Genomic DNA, 23,858 nt, shown 5'->3' on the forward strand with positions numbered 1-23,858 from the left:
TATTTTGAGTACTGTACTATTCATTGAAACCCCTTGGGATGACCAGAGTGAGCTGATTGAGGGATTGCATCATCCCAACCTGATTGACATCTGAGACCCCGTGAGTAAGGATAAAAGAGGGTCTGGGGAACAACCCCTTTAGACGCACCAGGAGAAACGCTAGAAATCCCGTGACAGCGTTTAATAGCGACAGCCGGTGGGGCTCGCGTGTGTCCTTTCTCCTTGCCTGGGATTGGCGGCCTTACCGCGGAAGAACGGCTTAGCTAAAGGAGAGGCCACAAGTGAATGGCCACACCAGCGGGACTCCCGAAGGATCGAAATCATAAAGGTTGGAAAACCCGTAGCAGTAACTGTTCCCATTCTATTCCTATTTCTCTCTCTCTCTCCAACAAAGTGCAACACAGCGACAACCAAAAGGCTGCAGCCTGAATGAACTGAGTGACTTTTATATTTCCATCGGACAATACATTATCCTCTAGACAACGATAGAGCTATTTCTTATTTATTATTATACCCGCACTTTTAGATTTAGTATTGACGATGTATAATATCTGTATGTTTGCATTGATATTATTTTTGTGTATTTTTATTAATAAATACTGTTTAAAAAAAAAAAAAAAAAAGTACCATCAGACTTCAACAGACCTCTCTATCTTTGCTGGTAAGTGACCCAGTTACAGGGTTCATAACAGTGTTAAGTTGGGTTGAGGAGGAGGAAAGTAGTGATCTTATTGTAGATTAAAGGGTCAGCACAGTATTGTGGGCCAAAGAGCCTGTGCTGTAGTATACAATGCTCTGAAGCTGCTTTTTAAAATGCAATGGCAGGCTGGATAATCTATCAAATAAAAATAGACTTGATCTAAGAATGGTTTTGAACAAAACTGAAGTTGCAGACATAAGAGCAGCTTTAAAGTTCCTTGCTCTTCAAATTGGGAGTTGTAATTGTGGATTGTGCCATGACTTCAAGTTGATTCTATGGTGCTTGTGTTTGACAGTATTGTTTACCAGTTGCTCTGAAACCATAAGCCAGTTAAAGGTAGTATGTGACTGTCCCCGGCCCCACTTCTAATGCTTTCATTTCGTTCCCATGCTCCCACTACCATCTCTTCCCCCCCCCCCCCCCCCCCATCTGATGGTGGAGAGCAAATACATGATCAGAAGCATGGCATTCTTTAAAACGAGATTAACCAAATCTCAGTTTCTGTCTGCATTGAATGTTGAGAGGTTACTGGCTGTTGGAAGCTACTGATGAAAACAAAACTTTGAATACTATTGTTTCAGTTGTAATATTTGCTTAATTGGCAGTGAATTGTGTATTGGATTGAAGTGTGATTTTTAGAAGTTTCTATTTAGTGGAAGTACTGCATACTGTTGTGTAAAAATGACCCGGGAGTGGGGGGGTTGGTAAAGGAAGGAACAGGATGAAAACATCATTACCATTCCAAAAGATAATGCAGAGTTGTCCAAACTGCAATGTCCATTTCTGGGTTTAACTTTTGAGCTGTAGTCGAGGCGTAATGTTATGAATCAGACTCGTGTGTTAAAACACTGTTATTGTATGGTGATCGGCTAGACAGTTTCTTTTAGTGCCAAATCCTTGAAGTAGACTAATTTTTTTTTGCTAATTGCAGTCCGGATCAGATCGGAATAGCTGTTGATGAAAATGACTGGATAGAAGTTGAGATCTGTATCAGGGAAGGCAGAATCTGTCAGCAGCGTAGATTTGTGCTGCTGTCATCAAAATAAACATGCCTAGTAGGGGTTGCTGGAATCATGCTAGTACAGCAAGCTTTGTTTCTAGGTTCTAAACTGTCTTAACCACTCACCTCCCACTCGTTGTCTGGACATGCGCTAGTGATTATTTACTTAAGGTGCAACTTTCCCACAGTTAATTTGCATGGCTGCGCAGTTCTATACTGAACATTTGTATCTTTTACAATGGCTTCACCACTTTATTCCACAGCTGGCTGACCTGTTTGTGGGTTAGGACTGAAGATACTACGAGGAATTTAGGCTTTGCCGTCAAAAAATTTTACTTTGCAGAAGCCTGCACTACGGAGATGTGCCTTTAAGTTTTTTATTTTGGTGCATCTGCTGTTTGGAGTGGCATTCTTGCACTAATCGAGTTGGTTGTTTGGAAGGTTTGCAAAGTCGACTTTCTGGTTCCATTCTAATGCAATTATTGGCAAAGCCTTTTAATGGTTAGTTTGCACTTGGGCAGTTTACTGACTCCGCTGTACTAACTACAGCTTGGATTTTGCTGGCTAGGCTAAGGTTGCTCATCTGTGCAAATCTGATGGAAGTAGTTAAAGAATTTCCCATGAGAACTAGTTATATACAGTATATTTTTAAATATGCAGGACTATGTGGAATAACTAATAGCTAAAATGATGAAATATTTTTCTTTCTAGACAATACTCAGTTGCTTGATTTAATTTGTTGAGACTTTAAAGTAGGTTCTGAATTGAGCAGATTAGACCTAAAACAGTGATCCTCTAGCATTTCATCCCACCACTCCCATTTTATAAAGTGTATATAGAAGTTAATCTTAGAATTTACTGGGCATTAATCTTGCTTTGGAACTAAAGTTATCGAAAACAAACTGCTATCAAAAATTTGGATCTATTTGCAAAATGGAAAAATAATATTGCAAGTGTAACCTGTAACTCATTTCAAGGCACAATTTGTTTGTGCATTTGATGTATTTTTGCAGGTATGCTACTAATAGTTAACTAGTTTTCTTCCAATTAATGAGCCTTTACATCAATTTGTGTGGAGAAGTTTTAGGATTCTTTTAGGATTAGTAACTGTCTTGGATTAAATGCATCCTCATCACTGATGCTGAATCACTGCTTACAGCTTTCTTTGTATTAATTAATCAAGCACCAGTAAATTGCCAAAAGTCCTGAAAATAACTTTTTTAAAATGAGTCACTTATTGTTTACCTCTCACATCTTCCATTGATTTTTTAAAAAATATATAAACTATCAAGATTTGTAAAAGTTAACTTTGTATCCAGATGTTAAGCTGTAGTTGTGCTAAATTCTGTTTCATAGCTAGTTAAAAATATTTTCTCCTTTGCCCTTCCCCCCAGAATCCTGTTATGCTGGGAAAAAAGTACGGAGGGAGGGAATGTGAGGGTATGGGAAAATAGACCAGTGCAATGAAAAACAGCTACCAAAATACAACAGGCTGATCGCTTAACCTTTACTGTTGGGCAGATCATAGTTGAAAGTAAATTGCATTCCAGCATTCATTGTGGGATCACAAGAAGTGGCTTAGCACTGTTGGTATCTTTCGGAGCAATAAGCTGACTGGCCCGCAACTTCAGTATGCGCTTTGAAATGAAGATTAAGATGGTATGTTAAGAGTAGTAAATTATGTCAATCTATAATTCAGTGCATCTTGTGATTCATCGTGGAAATTGAGTGTGATGCTGTCCGAGGAAGGATTTGACATACACCCTTTCTGACTCGGTTACGCTGGGTCTGAAAATAAGATGATATTGTATTTGGTGGAGCCATGCTGTGTCCCTCTGAACAGTTACTCTTTTGTGTGAAAGTTGGCTTCAAACATTGGAAAGTCTGCCTTAATGTTTATTTATAAGTAACAAGAGCATCAATACACAAAGCAAAAAGGAATACCTTTCTAGAAACTCTATTCTTTAGAGAAGTTACTTTGCAATGGTAATTTTCAAAAAAAAAACACCGAGCTAACATTTTGTATGTTTACAGGTGCCAATATGGCTGGCAAGGAGTATACTGTGATAAATGCATTCCTCACCCTGGATGTGTCCATGGTACCTGCATTGAACCATGGCAGTGTCTCTGTGAAACCAACTGGGGTGGTCAGCTCTGTAACAAAGGTAAACTAAGCTCTATAAATACTTGGTGAGCTGCTAATGTTCTGAAATGCAGATGGGATGCATTGGTTGTGTTAACTGTCACAAGTGTGCATTCATTAAACTTGAACCATTTGAGTAAGTACTTAGTTGCTTTACATGCAGCAATAATTAGGATATAAGATTTTATTTTACTCATGGTATAAACAATATTTGTGTAGTTACCAGAGAAATTTAAAAACAATTGGCAAATGCCTGAAAATGAGAGGATAATACTGACACTATGACCTAAACCGATCTCTTTGGATAAGTTTGTATACTATTTTTGCAATCATTATGTCCAGCATCTGAAGTTTTCATAAACGCAAGGGATTGTGCAGATGCTGGAAATCCAGAGTAACACACACGCACGCTGGATGAATATCAATAGAAAGGAATAGTCGATGTTTTGGCCAAGACCCTTTGCTAGGGCTTCTCTGCTCGAAATGTCAACTCTTTATTCCTTGCCATAGATGCTGCCTGGCCTGCTGCGTTACTCCAGTATTTTGTGTGTGTTGCTTGTATGCTTTCATGCTTTTCTGGTGTTTTAACGTGGCGTGTTCTCATTTCCAGATTTGAACTACTGTGGGACGCACCAGCCTTGTTTGAATGGTGGAACCTGCAGCAACACTGGGCCGGATAAGTACCAGTGCACCTGCTCCGATGGGTATTCTGGGCAAAACTGTGAAATAGGTGAGAATCAATTGCCTACTAATGGCTGGCAACAAGAGACGTGGAGATCTCTCATCATTGTACCTTTTTCCTGGATCACTACTTCAGAGTTCATTCTGGCCCTCTGCTCCATTCTCCACTAATATACTCAATGGATAACTAGGTGGGGACATGATTAAGGTACATAAAGTTGAGGTCTGAGGCAGGGTGGACTGCAGGAAAAATTTCCCTCAGATAAAACCAGAGTGTTGGAGTGTAGGTGGGTGAAAGAGGTACAGAGGGGCACCTTCCCCCACCCAGTATGTTGTGTACCTGAAATACAGTATTGAAAGAGGAGCTGAAGCTGGGTTGCAAGGAAGGCTAGAGACCAAATGCTTAGGTAATGGGAGTAGTAGGAAAGGATCGTCATGAATTGGGTGAATGGGCCCGTTTCTATGCAGTGTGATTTTTCTGGTTCCTTTCTGTAAGGAAGCATGAATCACAAATTGGTTTCAGTAGATGACATTCAACCCATCGGGTATGTTCCAGCTCTGCACAAGCAGTCACACTGCCCCTTTCCCCACAGTCTCCCTCTCAAGTACTTGTCCAGTTCAGCTTTGAACATGACAATTGAATCTCCCTCTATTTTACTTCAGACATTGCATTCTGAGCCCTAACTGCTCAGTGCTTAAACTCGTGTCCATTTCACTTTGGTTCAAATCCCATTTACTTTTCTGTCTTCCATTCTTCAATGCGGTAAGGTCGTTACTCTTTCTCCACTAGGGATGGGCAATAAATGCTGGCTTAGCTGGTGACATCTGCATCCTGTAAGTGAGTAAATTTTAAAAAAGTCACTTCTAAATTGTATAATCCCCTCGGGTCCTCCATTTTAAAAGAGAATAATACCAGGTTCTTGATTTGTGGTAAAATGACTAAAATCTCTTGTCCTTATAATTAAGATTCTTCTGCAACCCTCTAAAGCTTGCACATCTTCCCTAAGATAATCGCATCAAGTGTGCAGCATCTTACCAAGGTTCACTGAGACTTCCTTGTTTAACGTTCAGGATCCAGCATGCATTTTATTTAAAACTGAGTGCTCCAAAATAAATGAGCCTCCTGAGCTTGCTGTCGGGGACGTGTCACCTCCAAAGCAGATTGGTTGGCAGAGAGGTGCAAATCTGAGTCCAGTAGTTTGCATTAGCTGTCTGCTTTCACCTGCTCTGGGTGCTGGAGCCATGGCAAACAGATCTGGAGCAGCTTGAGGGAGGGGGTGGGGCTTTGGGGAGTGAATGTCTGGACAGCACAGTTAGAAGTCATTAAAGACCTTGTCACCTTTCTTATTATTGAAGGCTCTTGTGAAAGGCGGTTTAGTTATCCATTGAGCATAAGCCCCCCAAAAAATAACTGGTTTGTGAGAATGTGAAAACAGGGTAAAACTTTTGACGTTCTGCCTTTGGATAAAGTCATAGATCTTTCCTATGCTAAGCCCTTAATATTCAGAAATCTATCTACCTGACTACAGTGAGTGACATATTCCCACAGGGTCATAGTCACCTTGCAGTGAGCACACAGGTAGAATTTTCCCAACCTGTGGGGAGTTTGCACATTGTCCCTATTGTATTTGCTTCCTTCCATGTGCCAAAGGCTTGCAGGCTGGAAGGTCAGTAGGCCACAGTAAATTGTCCCTACTGTATAAATCAATTGTATCTGGAGTGGATGAGTTTACTGGCGCAGCCTTCAGCAGGTTAACTTGCCAACATAGTTACGTAAGTTAAATCTATTGAAAGACAGCATGTGAAACCATCTCCAAGGAAGGAATCAAAGATGGGGACTGGAGCAGTAGCAGAAGGGAAAGTTGCTGTCAAAAAGGCGGGGGGGGGGGGGGGAAATGGGGAAAATAATCTTGATACAGAGCTTGTAGTCCAGAAATGGCCAAACATGGAAGGAAAAGCATTAATTAGAATGTGTTCGGTCTGTAGAAATTACTCCAATTCCTACTCCTGCTTTTCCAAAAGCTTTTGAGAAAAAGACTAATGCATTTGTTTGCTATTTACGACCAGCCTTTGGGATCTATAGATTCTATAAATCTGTTTACCCGATAAATACTTGATCAATACATTAACTGCTGTATTTGATTTCCAAGTAATTTAATGTCTTGTGGCAGTTCACTAGAGTACAAAGATGGCCCCATTCTACAAAGTCAGTATCAAAGTTTGATACATATGGCTTCTTAAGACTTTTAGCTTTCTGTTGAAGCTGTTTGATATTGAAGGACAGTCCAGTTATTGAAAGTTTAAAGAAGTACATATTACTTTAAGAGCTGGTGGCCTTTGTTCTGACTCGAGTCAGCAATCTGTTGTTCAGGTTGACTCAAATTGTTCTAGATGCTGGAGTGCTGATGAAATTGTAGGATGGAAGCTACCTGCTTACAGACTCGGACTGTGAAAAGGAGAACTTAAGACAGCTTGGAATTAGATTGATGTGTGAATTAAATCATTAAAATGTAATACTGATTTAATTTGCTTTGTACCTTAGCTGAGCATGCCTGCATCTCTGACCCCTGCCATCATGGAGGAACTTGTTCGGAGACAGCATTGGGTTTTGAGTGCCTGTGTCCCTCGGGGTGGAGTGGCCCCACTTGTACTGTTGGTGGGTATTCTTTCGTCACTCTTTTAGTGGTAATGAGGCAGGCAGATCACTTTATAAAGTTGAGTTTTGATTGAATATTTTGCGTATATTAGATTGTTAATTGAAATTGAGCTAAAAGCTTTTGGCCATTAAGTTTTGTCATACTCTGGGGTTGATCATAAAATGTTCTTTGCCTTTTCTCTTTATGCAGATATTGATGACTGTGCTCCAGTGCCCTGCGCCCATGGTGGTACATGCCAAGATATGATAGATGGCTTCAAATGTGTTTGCCCACAACAGTGGACTGGCAAAACATGTCAATTAGGTAATTGTAGTTTGTGCTTATACAGTGAATTATGGTACTAGCTCATTTTAACCTAGTGCAACTATTTGTTCCCTTTATAATGCTTTCTTTGTCACCTTGGGTTTTCCCACTGTGGGCGTGAAAATTGCTTCTCCTGCATGGTGTGGAGGGAAATAAAACACCCAGATGGGAAGTCTGTGCCAGTGTTTGTTCCTGTGGGAAAGAAACCACACCTTTCTCGGTCATGTGAACTTTCACAAGCCAGGAGTCTTGCAGCTGGATTTAGAATGGGGATGATCTCAAAGAATGGGCTGGCTGCATTCCTTCTGCAATCCTTTAATCTGCCTGACTACAACGGGGGCAAGCAAAGTCCCTCTGGACTTTGGAAATGCCTGATTAACTCCTTTTTGGTGTTTAATCCTGCTTTTCTTACTATTAATTAGTAACCGGGACCATCAGTTAATCTGTCTAAACTGCACCTTGGGTTTTCAGACAGGTGAACTGCATTTCCTTCAAAAAAAACCCTCTCCTCCCTTCATTGCTGCCAAAGACTGAAGGGGTGTGACTCTGATTTCCCCTAGATTGTTTAACAATGAACAAGCAAAAGTTTGTTCTTTTGCAAGGTGAAAAGGTAGTGGTTGCATGAAGCTGCTCCATGTTACCATTGAGAACTTGTCGGGTTTAAATTGGGAGTGGAAGGCAGTAGGTAGAAACATTGGTCTACAGTGTGCTTATGTTCTGCCTTGACGATGAGAATGAACTCTGTTTGGAGCTACCTTTTGAATTTATTTACAAATTCCTTTTCTTATCTCAGATGCCAATGAATGCGAGGGGAAGCCTTGTGTAAATGCCGACTCTTGCCGAAATCTGATTGGTGGCTACTACTGCAACTGTTTGCCTGGATGGTCAGGCAAAAATTGTGAATTAGGTTGGTATTATTTGTGTAGAAACTAGCAAAAAGAACTGCCGCTTGCTTTGTAGCATTGACTCAGAACTGTTTAAAGAACTCGTTGCTCATTTAACTATGAGCAAGTTACTGGGAAAGGACACATCTGCAGACGGATTTCCAGAGGGAATTAACCAGCAATCATGAATGTAATTAAATTCTATCAGGGTCGTAATTTAACAACTACCTGAATAAAAAGGTGACATCAAGCTGAAGATTTAGTTATTGTATTGGGAGGAATCCCTAACATCCTCGGGATAGTGGGGTGGGGGGGGGGGGGAGGAGAAACGAGAGGAAAATAGCATTGGATATGAACATCTTGATAAGGTCTGTATGCTGTAACTTTATTATTTGTACTTCATGGTTTGAATTGTATGTTACAGATATCAACGACTGTCACGAGCAGTGCCAGAATGGGGGAATTTGCAAGGTGCGTCTGGCTTTTACCTTTCTAAAAGACTTTGGATATTTAAATTGGTACATTTTAACTAAAATTAATTTGAACAGTTTACGTAGCCAAAGTTTGTGCTTTTTAATGGTGAGATCCCATGTTGGCGGGGTTTGTTTAAAAGAGGGACATTTAAGTCTCAGGCAGGCACACAGATGCAATAAAAATGGAGCGCTTTGGGCTGTGTCACACTTCAAGGGTTTAAACTTTGTAAAGCTGAGAACTTGCTTTATGGAAGAATATTATGGAAAACGATTCAGCATCTGGATAATTATTCAGAGCTATATTTTTTGTTGCAGTTAATCTGATCATATTTTGACTGACATTTTTCACACCCCTTCTCTTTCAGGATCTAGTTAATGGCTATCACTGTAGCTGCTTGCCGGGCTATACAGGAGAGAACTGTGAAAATAATATCAATGAGTGTGAAAGCAGCCCCTGCCTCAATGGAGGTTACTGTCAAGATGAAGTCAATGGATTCCAGTGCCTCTGCCCTGCTGGTTTCTCTGGAAACCTGTGTCAGGTGAGCACTCGACATAAAGTATATTCTGGACTACTGAGATGCCGTTTTTTTTTCCCCCCTACCAAGGGATCTCTTGCTAATTATCAGCAGCTCAAGTTAATTTTCCTTGTCCCCCTCATGTCCAACCCTTCAACCTGAAGGCTTTAAGTTTAATTACACTACCCAAGTTGCAGGCTGGGGATTAACTAGGTTGCTGTGACCTGGAACCTGAATGTGACTCTTGAGTTGCCTTTAGCTGCTAAACTGGGGAGACTGGTTTCGACCAGCATTGCCTTGTCTAACCTGGTAAGTGAGGGCGTTGAAGTACAGGGAGGTGTACGGGTGCAGCTTAAACCTTTGACTTCCAAGTGTTTCCAGAGCTGGTGCTAGTGGACCAATCAGCAAGTGCAGTCCCAAATGCAGTTTGAAAATCCAGGTGTAGGCTTCCATTGGTGGAGGAAAGTTGTGATGAGTGTACTGTTGAGTGATCCTGTTGGTCACATTGCCTGTATATTCCCACTGTGTCGAGCTGTTTCTCCTTTGTGTATGTTGCAGCTGGACGTTGACTATTGCGAGCCCAACCCATGCCGGAATGGGGCACAGTGCTTTAATCTGGCCAACGATTACTTCTGCAGTTGCCCAGAAGACTACGAAGGGAAGAATTGTTCCCATCTGAAAGACCACTGTCGCACTACTCCCTGCGAAGGTATTTCCCGTCTGCTTGCTCAAGCAACGTCTGTCATTATCTTAGGTGCTCGGGGGAGGGAGCGGCAGATGTAGAGAATTACTCTGGTAACTGTTTTTATTCTGATTACTTGTACCACATCCTTGAGATGGGCATAGCACAACTGTCTTGGCTCAATATTGTAAGTCTCATAACAAGGAGGCGAAAAAATCTGCTCTTTGGATTGAAGCCATTTTAAGGAATCTTTGGGAATCTTAATTTCCATAGGAAGGACACTTATTTTCAATAGAACAGATGCTAGCTAACCATTAACAGGCTGTGTGTGTTCTGCCTAATAATTGTTCAGTGGTTTTTGCATTTTGTTTTGTGTGGGTAGAGGGTGCTAGGTCAGACCTACCACAGTTCAGAGGCTTGGATTTGATATGTTTTGCCATTTACAAAGTGCCTGCACCAACTGTATATTCTTGAACGGAAATGCAGTTATATACAACTATTGCCATACATCTGTTGTATACAGCATGTATACATGTCTAAATTATTGTTCCTTGTACAGTGCTCTGTCCTACTCAGTCGAAGCAGTCTTTATTAGTGGAGCATGACACACCCTCCAAACAAAAAGGACTGTTTCCCAGGGATGAAATGCCTAACACGAGAGGGCACAGATTTAAGGTGCTTGGAAGTAGGTACAAAGGAGATGTCAGGGGCAAGTTTTTTACGCAGAGAGTAGTGAGTGCGTGGAATGGGCTGCCGGTGATGGTGGTGCAGGCGGATATGATGGGGTCTTTTAAAGAGACTCCTGGATAGATGCATGGAGCTTAGAAGAATTGAGGGCTATGGGTAACCTGAGTAATTTCTAAAGTAAGTACATGTTCGGCACAGCATTGTGGACTGAAGGGCCTGTATTGTGCTGTAGGTTTTCTGTTTCTGTGATAGAACTGTCCTTTCAAACTCAAAGATTGGTGATTTCATTTGTATCTGTATGTCTGCCATTTTTGTACGAGTCAATTGACATGGGTCTCAAGGATCCAGTGAAAAACTGTTTTGCTTCCTGTTCTTGCTCAGTTATTGACAGCTGTACCGTTGCTGTGGCTTCCAACAACACTCCTGATGGGATACGTTACATCTCCTCCAATGTTTGTGGGCCTCATGGAAAGTGCAGGAGTCAAGCAGGGGGGAAGTTCACCTGCGATTGCAACGAGGGATTCACTGGCACTTACTGTCATGAAAGTAAGAATGGCATGAACACTGTATTCTTCCATTCATGCTCCACTCCTTAACCAGCTTGTACACTCTCCATCCCTTCTCCCCTCTCAAGCTCTGCATGAAGCTTAACATTAGTGAAGTCTGCTGCAGCCTGGATATTTTCCCTTGACCATAAAGGTTGTTTTTACCCTTTTATGACCTTGTGGCATCTGAATAATCAGCAAGCCGTCTGAGCTTTCACATTAAGTTGTGGGTAGACCGCACTAGGGAACTGCCAGTTTTTAAACCTGAGACATTTTCCTGCTATTACTATGTTTAAAGCTGAGAAATTCCAGTCTTGGGCAACATTGAAAATTTAAGTCTTGATCCTCACTTTCACTGTGAGGTCAGTGTTTTTGATACCAGCTGAAAGCAGCAGGAATTCACTGCTCATTTAATGTTGGTGAAAGATTTGAGCTGTTCCCTTGATTACCAATAGCTCTGCTTTTTGGGTGAACACATTGTTTTCTTGGTACAGATATTAATGACTGCGAAAGTGATCCGTGTCAAAATGGTGGGACGTGTATTGACGGAGTTAACTTTTACCAGTGTATATGCCGTGAAGGATGGGAAGGTGTTCTATGCCAGATCGGTAAGTAGTGCTAACTTGGATACCATGGAGAGATTTTTATTTTGATTGTCATCTGTTCAAAACATTTAAATTATCCCCAAAGCAGTTTCTTTTTGTGGTTGTATTATGAATAGAGGTTTAGTGGGAACAAGTTTAGCAGGATTTGGGGGGTGGGTTTGGGAATGTACCACTGTACCAAAGGTGTACAGCAGGAAATTTTCTATTGTGTTCACTTGATAGGCATTGTCATCCTTTGTATAGTAGCTTTGCAAAATGTTTTGAGGTTTTTACAAGGAGGAGTTGTCAGCATCCAGCCCAGGCAGGGTACCTGGCAGAATACTAAAGACCTGTGCTGGAGTGTTCACGGATTTCTTTAACCACTCGCTTTGGCAGTCTGAGGTTCAAGCAGGTTTCAATTTTACCAGTGCCTTGTCCAGTAGTGCTTGTTTTGAGAAGTTGGTGATGAAACTCATCAGTTCCTACCTGAGAAGTGACCTGGATCTGCTCTAGTTTGGCTTCCAGAGCAACAGGTCCATAGCAGATGGCCGTTTCATTGGCCCTTCACTCAACTGTGGACAACTGGACAGTGAAGGTACATGCAACAGGATGCTGTTTATTGACGACAGCTCAGGAATACTGTCGTCCCCTCAAAACTAATCAAAAAGCTTCAAGATATTGGCCTCAATACTTTGTGCAACTGGATACTCAATGTCCCCACTTACAGACCCCAGGCAGTTGGGATCGACAACATCTCCATCGGCACGGATGCACCACAATGCCGTGTGCTCAGCCTCCTGCTCTGTTTTTAACACTGTGAGGCTCAGCTGTACTCTGCCGTATTTGTCTGCTGATGACATCACTGTCCTTGGATGAATCAGCATTTAGGAGGGAGATTGAGGATCTGACTCAGTGGTGCCATGAGATCAGAGGTGGAGAGGATCAGCAGCTTTAAATTCCACAGTATTATTTCAAAAGATCTGTCGTGGGCCCAGTACACGAGTGCCTTTGTGAAGTATGGCACTAGGTTTGTGAAGATTTGGCAGACATGGAAAACTTTGACAAATTTCTGCAGCTGTGTGGTGGAGTGCATTTCGACTGGCTGCATCACAGCCTGGTATGGAAGCACCACTGCCCTTGAACGCAAAATCCTACAAAACGTCCATCGTGGCTAAAGCCACTGAGCACCGTCACAGGAAAGCAGTGTCCATCATCAAGGACCCCCAATATCCAGGCCATGCTCCCTTCTCACTGCATCAGGAAGAAGATACTGGAGCCTCAGACCCACACCACCAGGTTCAGGAATAGTTGTTGCCCCTCAACCATCAGGCTGTTGAACCAGAAGGGACTACTTGTCCCATCATTGAACAAAGGGCTCCAAGGTTTTCTCATCTCATGTTCTCGATTATTTATTGCTTATTTTTTATGTGTTTGTACAGTTGCCTTGGTTGTCTTATCAGGTCAGGTGTGATCTGTCATCAATTCTATTGTTTCTTGTATTTACTGTGAATGCCCACAAGAAAATGAATCAGGGTTGTAAATAGTGAGACATGTGTTCTTTAATAAATTTTGAACTTTGAAATGTAGCATCATAATGGCATAGGGACATTAAAAGAGTATAAAATTGTTTAAATGGAGAGTTCTAAGGAACCTCAAGTTTGGGGTGTAGGCAATTTAAAGTTCAGCAGCCAATGGTGAAGCAGGGGTTATAATTGAAGAGTGGGGATTTCAGTGGGTGGTAGGGTTGCTGAGCAGTGGCATGAGTTCAGGGAAATCTATTTAATATTTGGTGTGTAATATCAACGTCTCAGGGCCCAGTACAGAATGAGCTTCACAGTGCAGCTGTCAAAGTTGGTTTTTCACTTCCCTTTTGTGCAGATATTAACGATTGCAGTGTAAACCCGTGCCAGAATGGAGGCAGGTGCCAGGATCTGGTCAACGATTTTTACTGCGAATGCCAGAACGACTGGAAAGGCAAAACCTGCCATTCTCGTGAGTATTTGTCTCATTTGAGTTGTTCAGCTGCCTTGTGATACTTGCATGAGGAGCCAAAAACCTTGGGCAGACAATTCAGAGCTTGTGTTGATTTGCAGGGGACAGCCAATGTGACGAGGCAACGTGCAACAATGGTGGAACGTGCTATGATGAGGGCGATACATTTAAGTGCATGTGCGCTCTTGGCTGGGAAGGTGCCACGTGCAACATAGGTAGGTTTAGTCCTATTAATTTTCTTTTAATGTTTACAAGCATAATGAAGAATTGTAATGATATTTTTGTCTCACCCTGCATCCCACAGCAAGAAATAGTAGCTGTTTACCAAATCCGTGTGAGAATGGTGGTACTTGTGTGGTCAATGGGGATTCCTATACGTGCGTTTGCAAAGAAGGCTGGGAAGGAATCACATGTTCACAGAGTGAGTAAATATATTTTATGACCAAAGAACTGCAAAAAGATGGAAAAGGAACTTTTTGGCAACATGCTTAAAAACAAATACACTTTTTAAAAAAAAATAATTAAGATTTTAAGAATGCAATAAGTTCAGTGAAGGCAGGTTTCCTCTCTGACACAGATGAGGTTTTGTTTGGAAGTTCTGAGTGTTTATTCAGTTCTCCAAACATTGTTACCCCTTTCCCTTACCTGGTTTGATTGGGAATATTGGCACAGTGTCAAGCCTGAAAAGACGCGGGAGATGACCACTGTATCGATGCCGGCTTTCTGAGCAGTCCCATTGCTTCTGCAATTTATTTTTTGCTCTCAAACCTATCAACCCCGTGGATTTGTCCCTTGTACAATTAATCCTGAATGCCTTTCATCTCATTAAGGTAATGCACAGTTGTTCATTGAATTGCTGAAGGCTCTGTTTTATTTGTATACCTTGCCTTTTCGGCAGCTTGCAACATAAACACTTAGAACGCATGAACAGCTCTTTAAAAAAACGGGTTTACAAAAGGGAAAATGTAGCTCACAGCAAATACTACCAGACATACGGTACTGTGCAAAAGTCTCAGGCACCCTAGATTTTTCTTAGTAAATTTTGTTCTAAATAGATTTTTGTCTTCTGCATTAATGTCAGTAGAAAAGTACAAAATTTAGATTTCCGAACATTTTCCAACAACTATATGTTACAGAGAAAGTTTTGTACTTTGTTAAAGAGAGTAACATGAAGTAATAGACCACTTCAAGTAAAAACTTGCTTTTTAGGTATATAACCCATTGCATATTAAAATGAAATAACAAATAGTGTGCTAATTAACAATGACATAACAAGTGGAATGAGCTAAACTGATTAAATGAAACAAACAGATGTAGAAGGAACAGACTGGGCAGCAGACAAGCAAGCTAAAAGGTGAAGGTGTTGGTCAGTTTTTGCACTGTGGCAAGAGTGAGCATAGCAACAAAGTGTATCAGCAAGGTCTCTCCGAAGCAGAAATTTTGTGGCAGACAGTTTCAAGATGTACTGTCCAAGCTCTTCTGAATAAGCACAAAGAAATGGGCAAGAATGAAGACTGGAAAAAGCAGTGGTCGGCCGTAGAGGAGAGATGCATCAAACTGATGTCCCTTCTAAATCAGAAGTCCAGCACTGCTATCAGCTCTTAACTTTAGAGGCACCACTAGAACCCAAGTACACCCTTCTACAGTCTGGAGAACCTCATGGAAGAGTTGCTGCCAAAAAGCCATTCCTCTGAAGTGGAGACAAAGCCCAAAGACTTGGCACACAGACACAAGGATGGGGGTACTGAACAATTGCAGCAAGTGCTCTGGACTGGTGAGTCAAAATTTGACATTTTTGGCACAAACAGGAGGCACTTTGTAGAAGAGCAGAAGAGCTACATGGATGAGGGGCTGCAGTCAACAGTGAAGCAGGTTCCCTGCAGGATGGGGTCTGCATTTCTGCAAATGGAGTTGGTGATTAGCTCAATTAATGGAAACCTCAAAGTTGAGAAATACAAGCAGATTCTATTCTTATCACACAAATACCACCAGGGAGGTGTCTGATCAATCCCAACTTCATTCTACAGCTGGACAATGACCCCAAGCACACAGCCAAGGTCATAAAGCACCATCTTCAGTTTTTAAAAAAACGAGCTCTGTAACAGATGGCATGACCCCACAGAGCCCTGCTCTCATCGAGGCTGTCTGGGGTCTGGGATTACCTGGAGAGATAGAAGCAAGTCGGACAGCCAAGGTCTGCAGAAGAACTGTGGCAAGTTCTGATAAAACTGCACAACAACGTACCCAAGAGAATTGATGCATTTTAAATATTTAAATCACCAAATCTTGATTTAGATTTTTTTTACTATTTACTGCTCTTTATATTTCTTTTGATATTTAGAACCTTCATTATTTTTGAAAGTATCTTTGCTTTAAAATTTCTTTTTACATTTGCCCAAGATATTTGCACAGTACTGTTCATCCAGTGAATTATGGCCCAATGGGTTTGGGTTCTCTTCTACGATTTGTTTCTCTGAAGCCTGGCAAAATAAGCATTTTAGCTGTGACTGTTAAAAGCAATCCATTTTATTGCCCAGTATGACGCCTGTGGCTGAGAGAGATGCAAATTATATAAATGAAGGCAGATGTGATCCTGCTCCCAGTGTTCTTGGCTGGGCAGTGAAATGTCTGCTTCTACTCATTTCTTCCTGTTACTAACTTTACAAGGACTACCTCCCTATGTGCACATCTGTCAAAAAGTATTTAGCAAAGCCTATGGTTAAAGCCTGGAATCCATTCAGAAGGTTAACAACCTATTTGACAAACATTAAATGACTTCCTATACTTTAATCAGGGGCCTATTAACAAGTCACCACCTTAGGCACTAGCGCGATGGAAGTTTGATGTTCATCAAGTCTCCTGGACGATTATTAAAATCTTTCTAATATTTCCCTTCTAGATACAAATGACTGCAATCCACACCCATGGTGAGTGAGATCCTGTTTAAATCTTTTTCGGGTTTGATTCAGGTCTTTAAATTCTATCTAACGTTAATGTTTCTGATTTGACAGTTACAACAGTGGCACTTGCGTGGATGGTGAGAACTGGTATCGGTGTGAATGTGCTCCTGGTTTTGCTGGACCAGACTGCCGGATCAGTGAGTATCCAGTGTCACTGCATATTGCTCTTTCAGGGTTTAAGATCTGTAAATCCTGCAGGACTTATGTGCTAGAGCAGGGTCAAGGAATTGTATCCCATCAATTTTAGCTCTCCATAATTGGACGAAAGGATATAGGAGGAGGCCATTCGGCCCATCGATTTCACTCTGCCACTTGATCATAGCTGAACTATTCTTTCTCAGCCCCATTCTACTGCTTTCTTCCCATAACCTTTGACACCCTTACAGATCAAGAATGTATCAACCTCCACTTTAAATATATGTGATGACTTGGACTCTACAACTGCCTGTGGCAATGAATTCCACAGATTCACCACCCTTTGGCTAAAGAAATTCTTCCTCATCTGTTATAAAGGGGTGTGCTTCCATTGTGAAGTTGTGCCTTCTGGTCCTATACTGTTCCATTAATGGAAACATCCTCGATGTCCGCTCCATATGTGCCTTTAAATATTCAATAGGTTTCAATGGAGTTCTCCCCCACCCCCACCAGTTTTCTAAATATGAGTACAGGCCCAGGGCCATCACCTCCTGGTCCTTTCCAATGCCAGCACATCCTTTCTTAGATAAGGGGCCCAAAGCTACACTGAAGCAGATTAAAATAATACTGCAGCAAATTCTCCCATTTTAATCAGCCAGCTATTTGAGTACTAACATATTTGATATTATTGCATCATATTTACAATCGATCTGTCTTGACACTGAATTCATTTCTAAATACAGTGATTCCGTTTAATTGGGACCAGTACATCATGGCCCAATTAAGCAGCTGCTCCAGTTAGCTGAAGTCTCATGGGAAATTTTAAAAAGGGGTAGAAAAGATGAACTGGTTTTAACTGAGTGCCAAATTATAAAGGCAAAGATGTAATGTTGAGGCTTTATAAGGCATTGGTGAGGCCTCACTGGAGCATTGTGAGCAGTTTTGGGCCCCTTGTCTAAGAAAGAGTGTGCTGACATTGGACAGAGTTCAAAAGTGGTTCGTGAAAATGATTCCAGGATTGAAAGGCTTATCGTACAAGGAGAGTTTAGCTCTGGGCGTGCACTGCCTGGAATTCAGAAGAATGAAAGGGGATCTCATTGGAACTGAACCTATCAACTGATGAAAGGCCTTGATAGAGTGGATATGGAGAGGATGTTTCCTATGGTGGGGGAGTCTTGAGACCAGAGGACACAGTTTCATAATGAAGGGATGTCCATTTAAAACAGAGGTGAGGAGTTTCTTTAGCAAGAGAGTTGTGAATCTGTGGAATTCATTGCCATGGGTAACTGTGAGGCCAAGTCACTGGGTATATTTAAGGCAGACGTTGGTGGGTTCTTGGTTAATCGAGGTATGAAGGAATATGGGGAGAAATCTGAGGGGAAAAGGATCAGCCATAATGAAATGGCAAAGCAGACTTGCTGGGCCAAATAGCCTAATTCTGCTTCTATATTTTATATTTAAATGAAATACAGAACAATTTAGAACATCAATGCTATTACAATGCTATAAAACTGTATTAGTTCCTAATAGTTATTGGCAGAGGAATTCATCCAGTGTATCCTGCCGTGTGCTTTTGATTGTAGTCAGTGTAGTCTCCCAGTGCAGGTAGTGGGCTGCCTTCATACATAGCTATTGACGATTGCATCCTCAATCTTCATTTTCATTGCAGCATTCAAAATGATTGTCAATACCTTAATTCTTCTTGGTTCCTAACTTGAAGTAATGAAATGATTTAATTTTTGCTCCTGAATATTTCTGGCATCTGCAAGCCTGAAGGCTTGAAAGCAAAAGTTTGGAATTGTCTTGTTGCTTTTTTCCTGTCAAAGTATCAGTGATGGTCATTGCTTTTTGAATACAAACATGCAACTAACTGTTGAAGTTGTTCGCTTTAAGCACATTGCAGTGTTCAATGGCTATACACGTGCACACAGCTGGTAGCAACATCTCCTGTCTCAATTAAGTGGCGCAGTGTCCCAAATAAATGAAGGGACTTCTGGCTATTTTCTCAATTATTTTTTCTTTAAGAGTTGTCCCAGATGAGCAGGTTCCCTGATTAACCAATGACCCAATTAACTGGAATCCACTGTTACTTGTCCTGTTCACTTAGCTTTCCATGATGCTGTTTCTTTGCACGTGAATTAATAAGAGCACATGCAGGAAATTAGGCGCTTGAGACCTCTGCTATTAGGGCGACATTTTCTAAGACAACTGTGTTGCCCCAAAGAGCACTATGAGGTCATTCTTACCTTCAGCTGTCAGGCTGTATAATGAGTCAACCTATAGGTGGGGAAGTGATCTCGTGATCTTTGACTTGTACATCTTATTTTTAAGCAAACTTATTTTTATTCTCTTCTAATACTTGTATATCTGTGCACTTCTAATGCTACTGTGACACTGTAATTTCCTTTGGGATCAAAGTATCTGTCTATCAAATTGTGCCTTTAGTGCACAAGAATTAAAAGGGGTGAGGTGAACTTTGTTGGGGTGGATAAGTGGTCGATTAGTGTGGAAAAGCAAACTATTTTACTTATCCACATTATCAAATAAGTGGAGAGTTAATCTTTTCTATAACAAAAGCGTTTTAACAGCACAACCCTGACTATTGTTAGAAATAGAATTACCCAGAATTGTCCCTTGCAGCTGTACTGTGATCTTTAACTCCTTTGCCATTCTGGCATACTAAGTTGATACTTAATATACAAAAAAATTGTTTTGCATTCCTTCGGCTGTGACCTGAAATCGCTGGTCACTTGAATCTAACCTCCTGCCTCCTCAACCACCACCAAAGGGACTATCTCTGCATTTACTCAAGAATTTTGTATGTTTCATTGAGATCTCCTTTTATTTCTCAATCCTAGATTCTGCCTCATCTCTCCTAGGAACAGCTGCTTCTCGGCCTCGGCCCCTGCCCCTGACCACCTACCCCAATCCTAGAATCAAACTGTTGAATGCTTTATGCACTGGCTCTATTGTCGGTGTATCTTTAGTAGTGAGGCCAGACCCATGTGCAATACTCCAGGTGTAGTTAACCAAGGCCTTCTGTCATTGTAATGAGATATCCTCTGTAATAAAGGCCAATGTACTGTTTGCCTTTCTAATTGCTTCCTGTAGCTTCACATTAACTTTAAATGACTAGATTGCAAGGACATGGGTCTCCAAACACCAATACCTTTCAATCGCTCGCCATTTTGGGTGGGAAGTCAATTTTACAGCTAAGTGCATGACCTCAATTTTTCCACTTCAGTTAGTTATAGCAGTTCAGGAAGATAAAGCTAGCAGTACAGTGACCATAGGCTCCAGCATTTTAACTGAACTGGATTGCTGGATGTACTTCCGCAATCACTGAGTTTGCAGAGAAAAGTTGGGGTGTGTTTATGTTGGTGTATTCTGGCATGACTTGTGACACACAACAGGCTTGCCTGAAAGTAGTAATGCCAAAACAAGTTGGTACTCTTAATGGGTTAATTGTAATAGGTATTTAAAATGGGGGAATGTACTTGAGTAATATTTGTCTGTTTCAAATGGTTTCCAAAAAAAGCTCAGGGAAGTCGAGTATATATGGCTTGTTCAAAATAAAATCCTGTTGGCTTTAGTTGCCCCCGTGGATTATCGGTCATTATTCTTTGCCCTCAGTTATCCACATCCTCCAAAAAAGGATCTTGCTCAATTTGCTAGAAATACATTTGGTATTTTACTAACTATTGAGCTTCATAAATCCAATTGTCGTGGCCTCCCATCCCAAGCAAAAGAACAAGATTTTTCCCCTTTATGCTCTGGTGGGTTTCTTTATCTTGCCTACAATTATATTTACTGTTCTTTCAGCAATAATAAGCTTGTAGGTTCTCTGGTTATTTTTTTCCACTTGGCATGGTTAACATTATTAATTATTTATGGTTTTATATTGCTATATTTCTTCACTATTCTTGGTGCGGCTGTAATGAAACCCAATTTCCCTCGGGATCGATAAAGTATGTCTGTCTGTCTGTTGGACCTAGCAAGATACAGTAAGGAAAAGTCTTGCAGGGATACTTTTTCAAGTATTTGAGCAAATTTTAATTGCATTCTTGCAAAAATGTCAGATCATTTAGACTAAAATGTAGTTCCAGCAGTGAAATTTAGAAATTCAAAACAATATTGAAATACTCAGCAAGAGAAGCAGCAGATTTTAAAGCAAGTTTATTGAACTGGAACTTGGTTTCTCTTAAATGTTGCCAAATCTGAATAACTTGTTCCATATTTCCTGCAGTACTTTAAATTTGACTTGAATGTAGTACACAGTTTTTAAGTGCCTTTTTAATCGTTGTGCTATAACTGAATTTTCAGATATCAATGAATGCCAGTCTTCACCTTGTGCCTATGGAGCCACATGTGTGGATGAAATCAATGGCTTTCGATGTATCTGCCCACCTGGACAAAGTGGCTTAAGGTGTCAAGAAGGTAAACTATGTCTTACCTTTAAAACAAATGTAATCAATTGAATACTTAACACAAAAGGGAGATTTGATTGAAATTAAGTTGCTTTAGTGTTCCAAGAAGCCATTTTCTTCTGGGAGAGTCAACAATGAATTTAATGTGGTCAGTCTCATTGGTTATGACGGGAAGTGTTTGTATTACAATGGTTACTGATGAGTGGAACCTGTTATTCATGGTCTCTGTCCTGCCACTATCCCACATCCTAAACAAAATCTATTCTAGTCCAAAGTTATTTAAGAATTTCAGAAACTTTTCTTGGGTGTTAAAGAAACAGGGCAAATAGATGGAGTTTAAATGCATATTGATTCTAATCTCAGAATAAAAGAACACAGCAAAAGGCCACATGGCCCTCTCCCGCTCCTCGACTTAGCCACATCTTTCTAGTTTTGCTGCTAAGTTAACTTCGCAGTGAAAAGGATTTCTAATTAATCCACAGCAGAATGTGTTTAAAAGGGGTCATGGTGCATGAGTTGATAGTTGGATTACTGATTCTTGCTCTGGAGAATTTCCAAACCCTTTTCTTTTCTGGAATTGATTTAATCTTCCCGCTTTTGTATAGTTACCGGAAGAGCCTGCATTCTGAAAGATAGCATTGTGTCGCATGGAGCCAAATGGGAAGAAGACTGCAATGGGTGTCAGTGTCACAATGGCAGAGTTACATGTACAAAGGTATGGTAACTGAGGTTTGAGCACTGAACTGAAATTAAATGGGGCTGTGGAGCGCAGGGAGTTCAGAGTAATAGTGATTTTTTTTTAAAGATTAGGCTGTTTCCATGCAGGAAGCTTGCTGCTCATTTGGATTAAGCTTATAATTGTTGGATAAGAAATTGGCTTTAGCAATTTAAACCAGAAAACTGCTCAGCACTGTGCTCAATAAATGTCAGCATATTAACATCTGTTAAGACCAGTAGTGTACACAGTACTCCAGATGTATTCCCCTACATGACTGAAGCATAACCACTTATTCCCATAGCAACAAACAATCAGGTTCTGTAGTTTTTGAATTTGTTTTCTGTACCTATATTGTAGACTTATGAACCATGCATTATGCCCAGATCCCTCTACATCTCACAAACTCACTATTTTATATGTCGTATACTTCAATTTTTCCTGACAACTTGGACAATTTCACATATTTCTTAAAAACCATTTGCCTGATTTTCATCTACTCATTTAACTATTTAATCTTTGTTCTCACATTTTGCTTCACAACAAATTTAGCAATCAGGTCTTCAGTGTCTTGCAAGTGTTTTTTAAAAAAAGCCCCTGCAATGACGCCTGTGGCATGCCACTTGCATCTTGCCAACTAGATAAAGGGCCATTTATACCTACTGCTTCCTGTTAGCCTGCTAATGGGGAGACAGGATGAATTTACAAGTATGCAATATTGATGTATTGGTGGAAAAAGCTTAAATGAAAGTTGATGGGGCCTAAAACAAGATTGAAACAAAAATTGCAGCTAAGCTCTGCTGCATTTTGTGAGCGTTTAGTCGTATTCTACATTGTCAAGCTACTTGTAGCCAGCTGAGAATTTCTGCCCTTTATTAGATTCTGGAATTTCAAGTATCCTTTGAATTGCATATTTGCATTTGACTTGCATCTGTCCTAACGAAGGATCATTCAGTGGCTCCCTGTCAGGGGCAGTGAAAACATGTTTGAGTGATTTCTTATCTTTCAATCAGGCATTGTATATTCTCTTCCCCAGATGGCTTGTCTGGAGAATTGAATTTGGGTAATTCGGGTCATACTTAAGATGGAACTATCTCCTCTGGTCTATTGTGAAAGAACTTTAAATAGTGGTCTATAGTTTTATTGACACTGAGATTAATAAACCTGTGTAAGTTCACTGTTGGGTGTTTCTCTGAGCCTGTGATACTGCTGCAAGTGATTTTCATTCCACCTGACCATCTAGCAAACTCAGCTTGATCTTTTAAAGGATGCATGCAAGAGTTCAGTAATAAGAATTTACTTGCCCTGTAAGTGGCTAACGAGTTTATTGTGTCAATCTTTCATAGATGTGGTGTGGTCCTAAACCCTGCCGAGTCCGTGTTAAAGGCCGCAGCGATTGTCCAGCTTGGCAAACGTGCCTTCCTGTGAGCGAGAACCACTGCTTTGTTCCTCCGTGTGTGGGCTTGGGTGAATGCTTATCGAATCGGCCACTAAAAAAACCCGGATGTCAACCCAACTCAGATTTCCTTGATGGTACTTGTGCCAAGATCACGCTTGCTATTAACAAAGAGATGCTTCGTCCGGTACGTAATCATTATTTTGGTGGCTTTCTGAAATTTCTCTAATATGATGGAAAATCAAGTGGATGCTATTCTAATTGGAAACTGGTTGTTCGCATTGAAACTATTTTCCATCCTTGGTTTCTTCTCACTTGACACTCCTGTCTATAAAACATAATTTTAAAGTTAATTAAGCACTTGGCAAGTTCATTGCCT

General features: G+C 40.8%; 1 protein-coding gene across 2 annotated transcripts in view; it reads left to right on the plus strand.

The window, feature by feature from the left end:
• The window catches only part of LOC140730605 (protein jagged-1-like), a 48,956-nt gene that overhangs the window by 21,964 nt on the left and 3,134 nt on the right, over positions 1 to 23,858 (plus strand). For both annotated transcript variants that reach the window (XM_073051283.1, XM_073051284.1), the window contains exons 6-23: positions 3,735 to 3,865; positions 4,454 to 4,573; positions 7,067 to 7,180; positions 7,371 to 7,484; positions 8,278 to 8,391; positions 8,793 to 8,839; positions 9,207 to 9,380; positions 9,915 to 10,065; positions 11,107 to 11,271; positions 11,765 to 11,878; positions 13,733 to 13,846; positions 13,948 to 14,061; positions 14,151 to 14,267; positions 16,746 to 16,773; positions 16,858 to 16,943; positions 21,265 to 21,378; positions 21,974 to 22,083; positions 23,430 to 23,666. In XM_073051283.1, the coding sequence (XP_072907384.1) occupies positions 3,735 to 3,865; positions 4,454 to 4,573; positions 7,067 to 7,180; positions 7,371 to 7,484; positions 8,278 to 8,391; positions 8,793 to 8,839; positions 9,207 to 9,380; positions 9,915 to 10,065; positions 11,107 to 11,271; positions 11,765 to 11,878; positions 13,733 to 13,846; positions 13,948 to 14,061; positions 14,151 to 14,267; positions 16,746 to 16,773; positions 16,858 to 16,943; positions 21,265 to 21,378; positions 21,974 to 22,083; positions 23,430 to 23,666 (2,164 nt within the window). The remainder of the gene's footprint in view (positions 1 to 3,734; positions 3,866 to 4,453; positions 4,574 to 7,066; positions 7,181 to 7,370; positions 7,485 to 8,277; positions 8,392 to 8,792; positions 8,840 to 9,206; positions 9,381 to 9,914; positions 10,066 to 11,106; positions 11,272 to 11,764; positions 11,879 to 13,732; positions 13,847 to 13,947; positions 14,062 to 14,150; positions 14,268 to 16,745; positions 16,774 to 16,857; positions 16,944 to 21,264; positions 21,379 to 21,973; positions 22,084 to 23,429; positions 23,667 to 23,858) is intronic.

This window comes from Hemitrygon akajei, chromosome 7 (genome assembly GCF_048418815.1).
Source record: "Hemitrygon akajei chromosome 7, sHemAka1.3, whole genome shotgun sequence".
NCBI lineage: Eukaryota > Metazoa > Chordata > Chondrichthyes > Myliobatiformes > Dasyatidae > Hemitrygon > Hemitrygon akajei.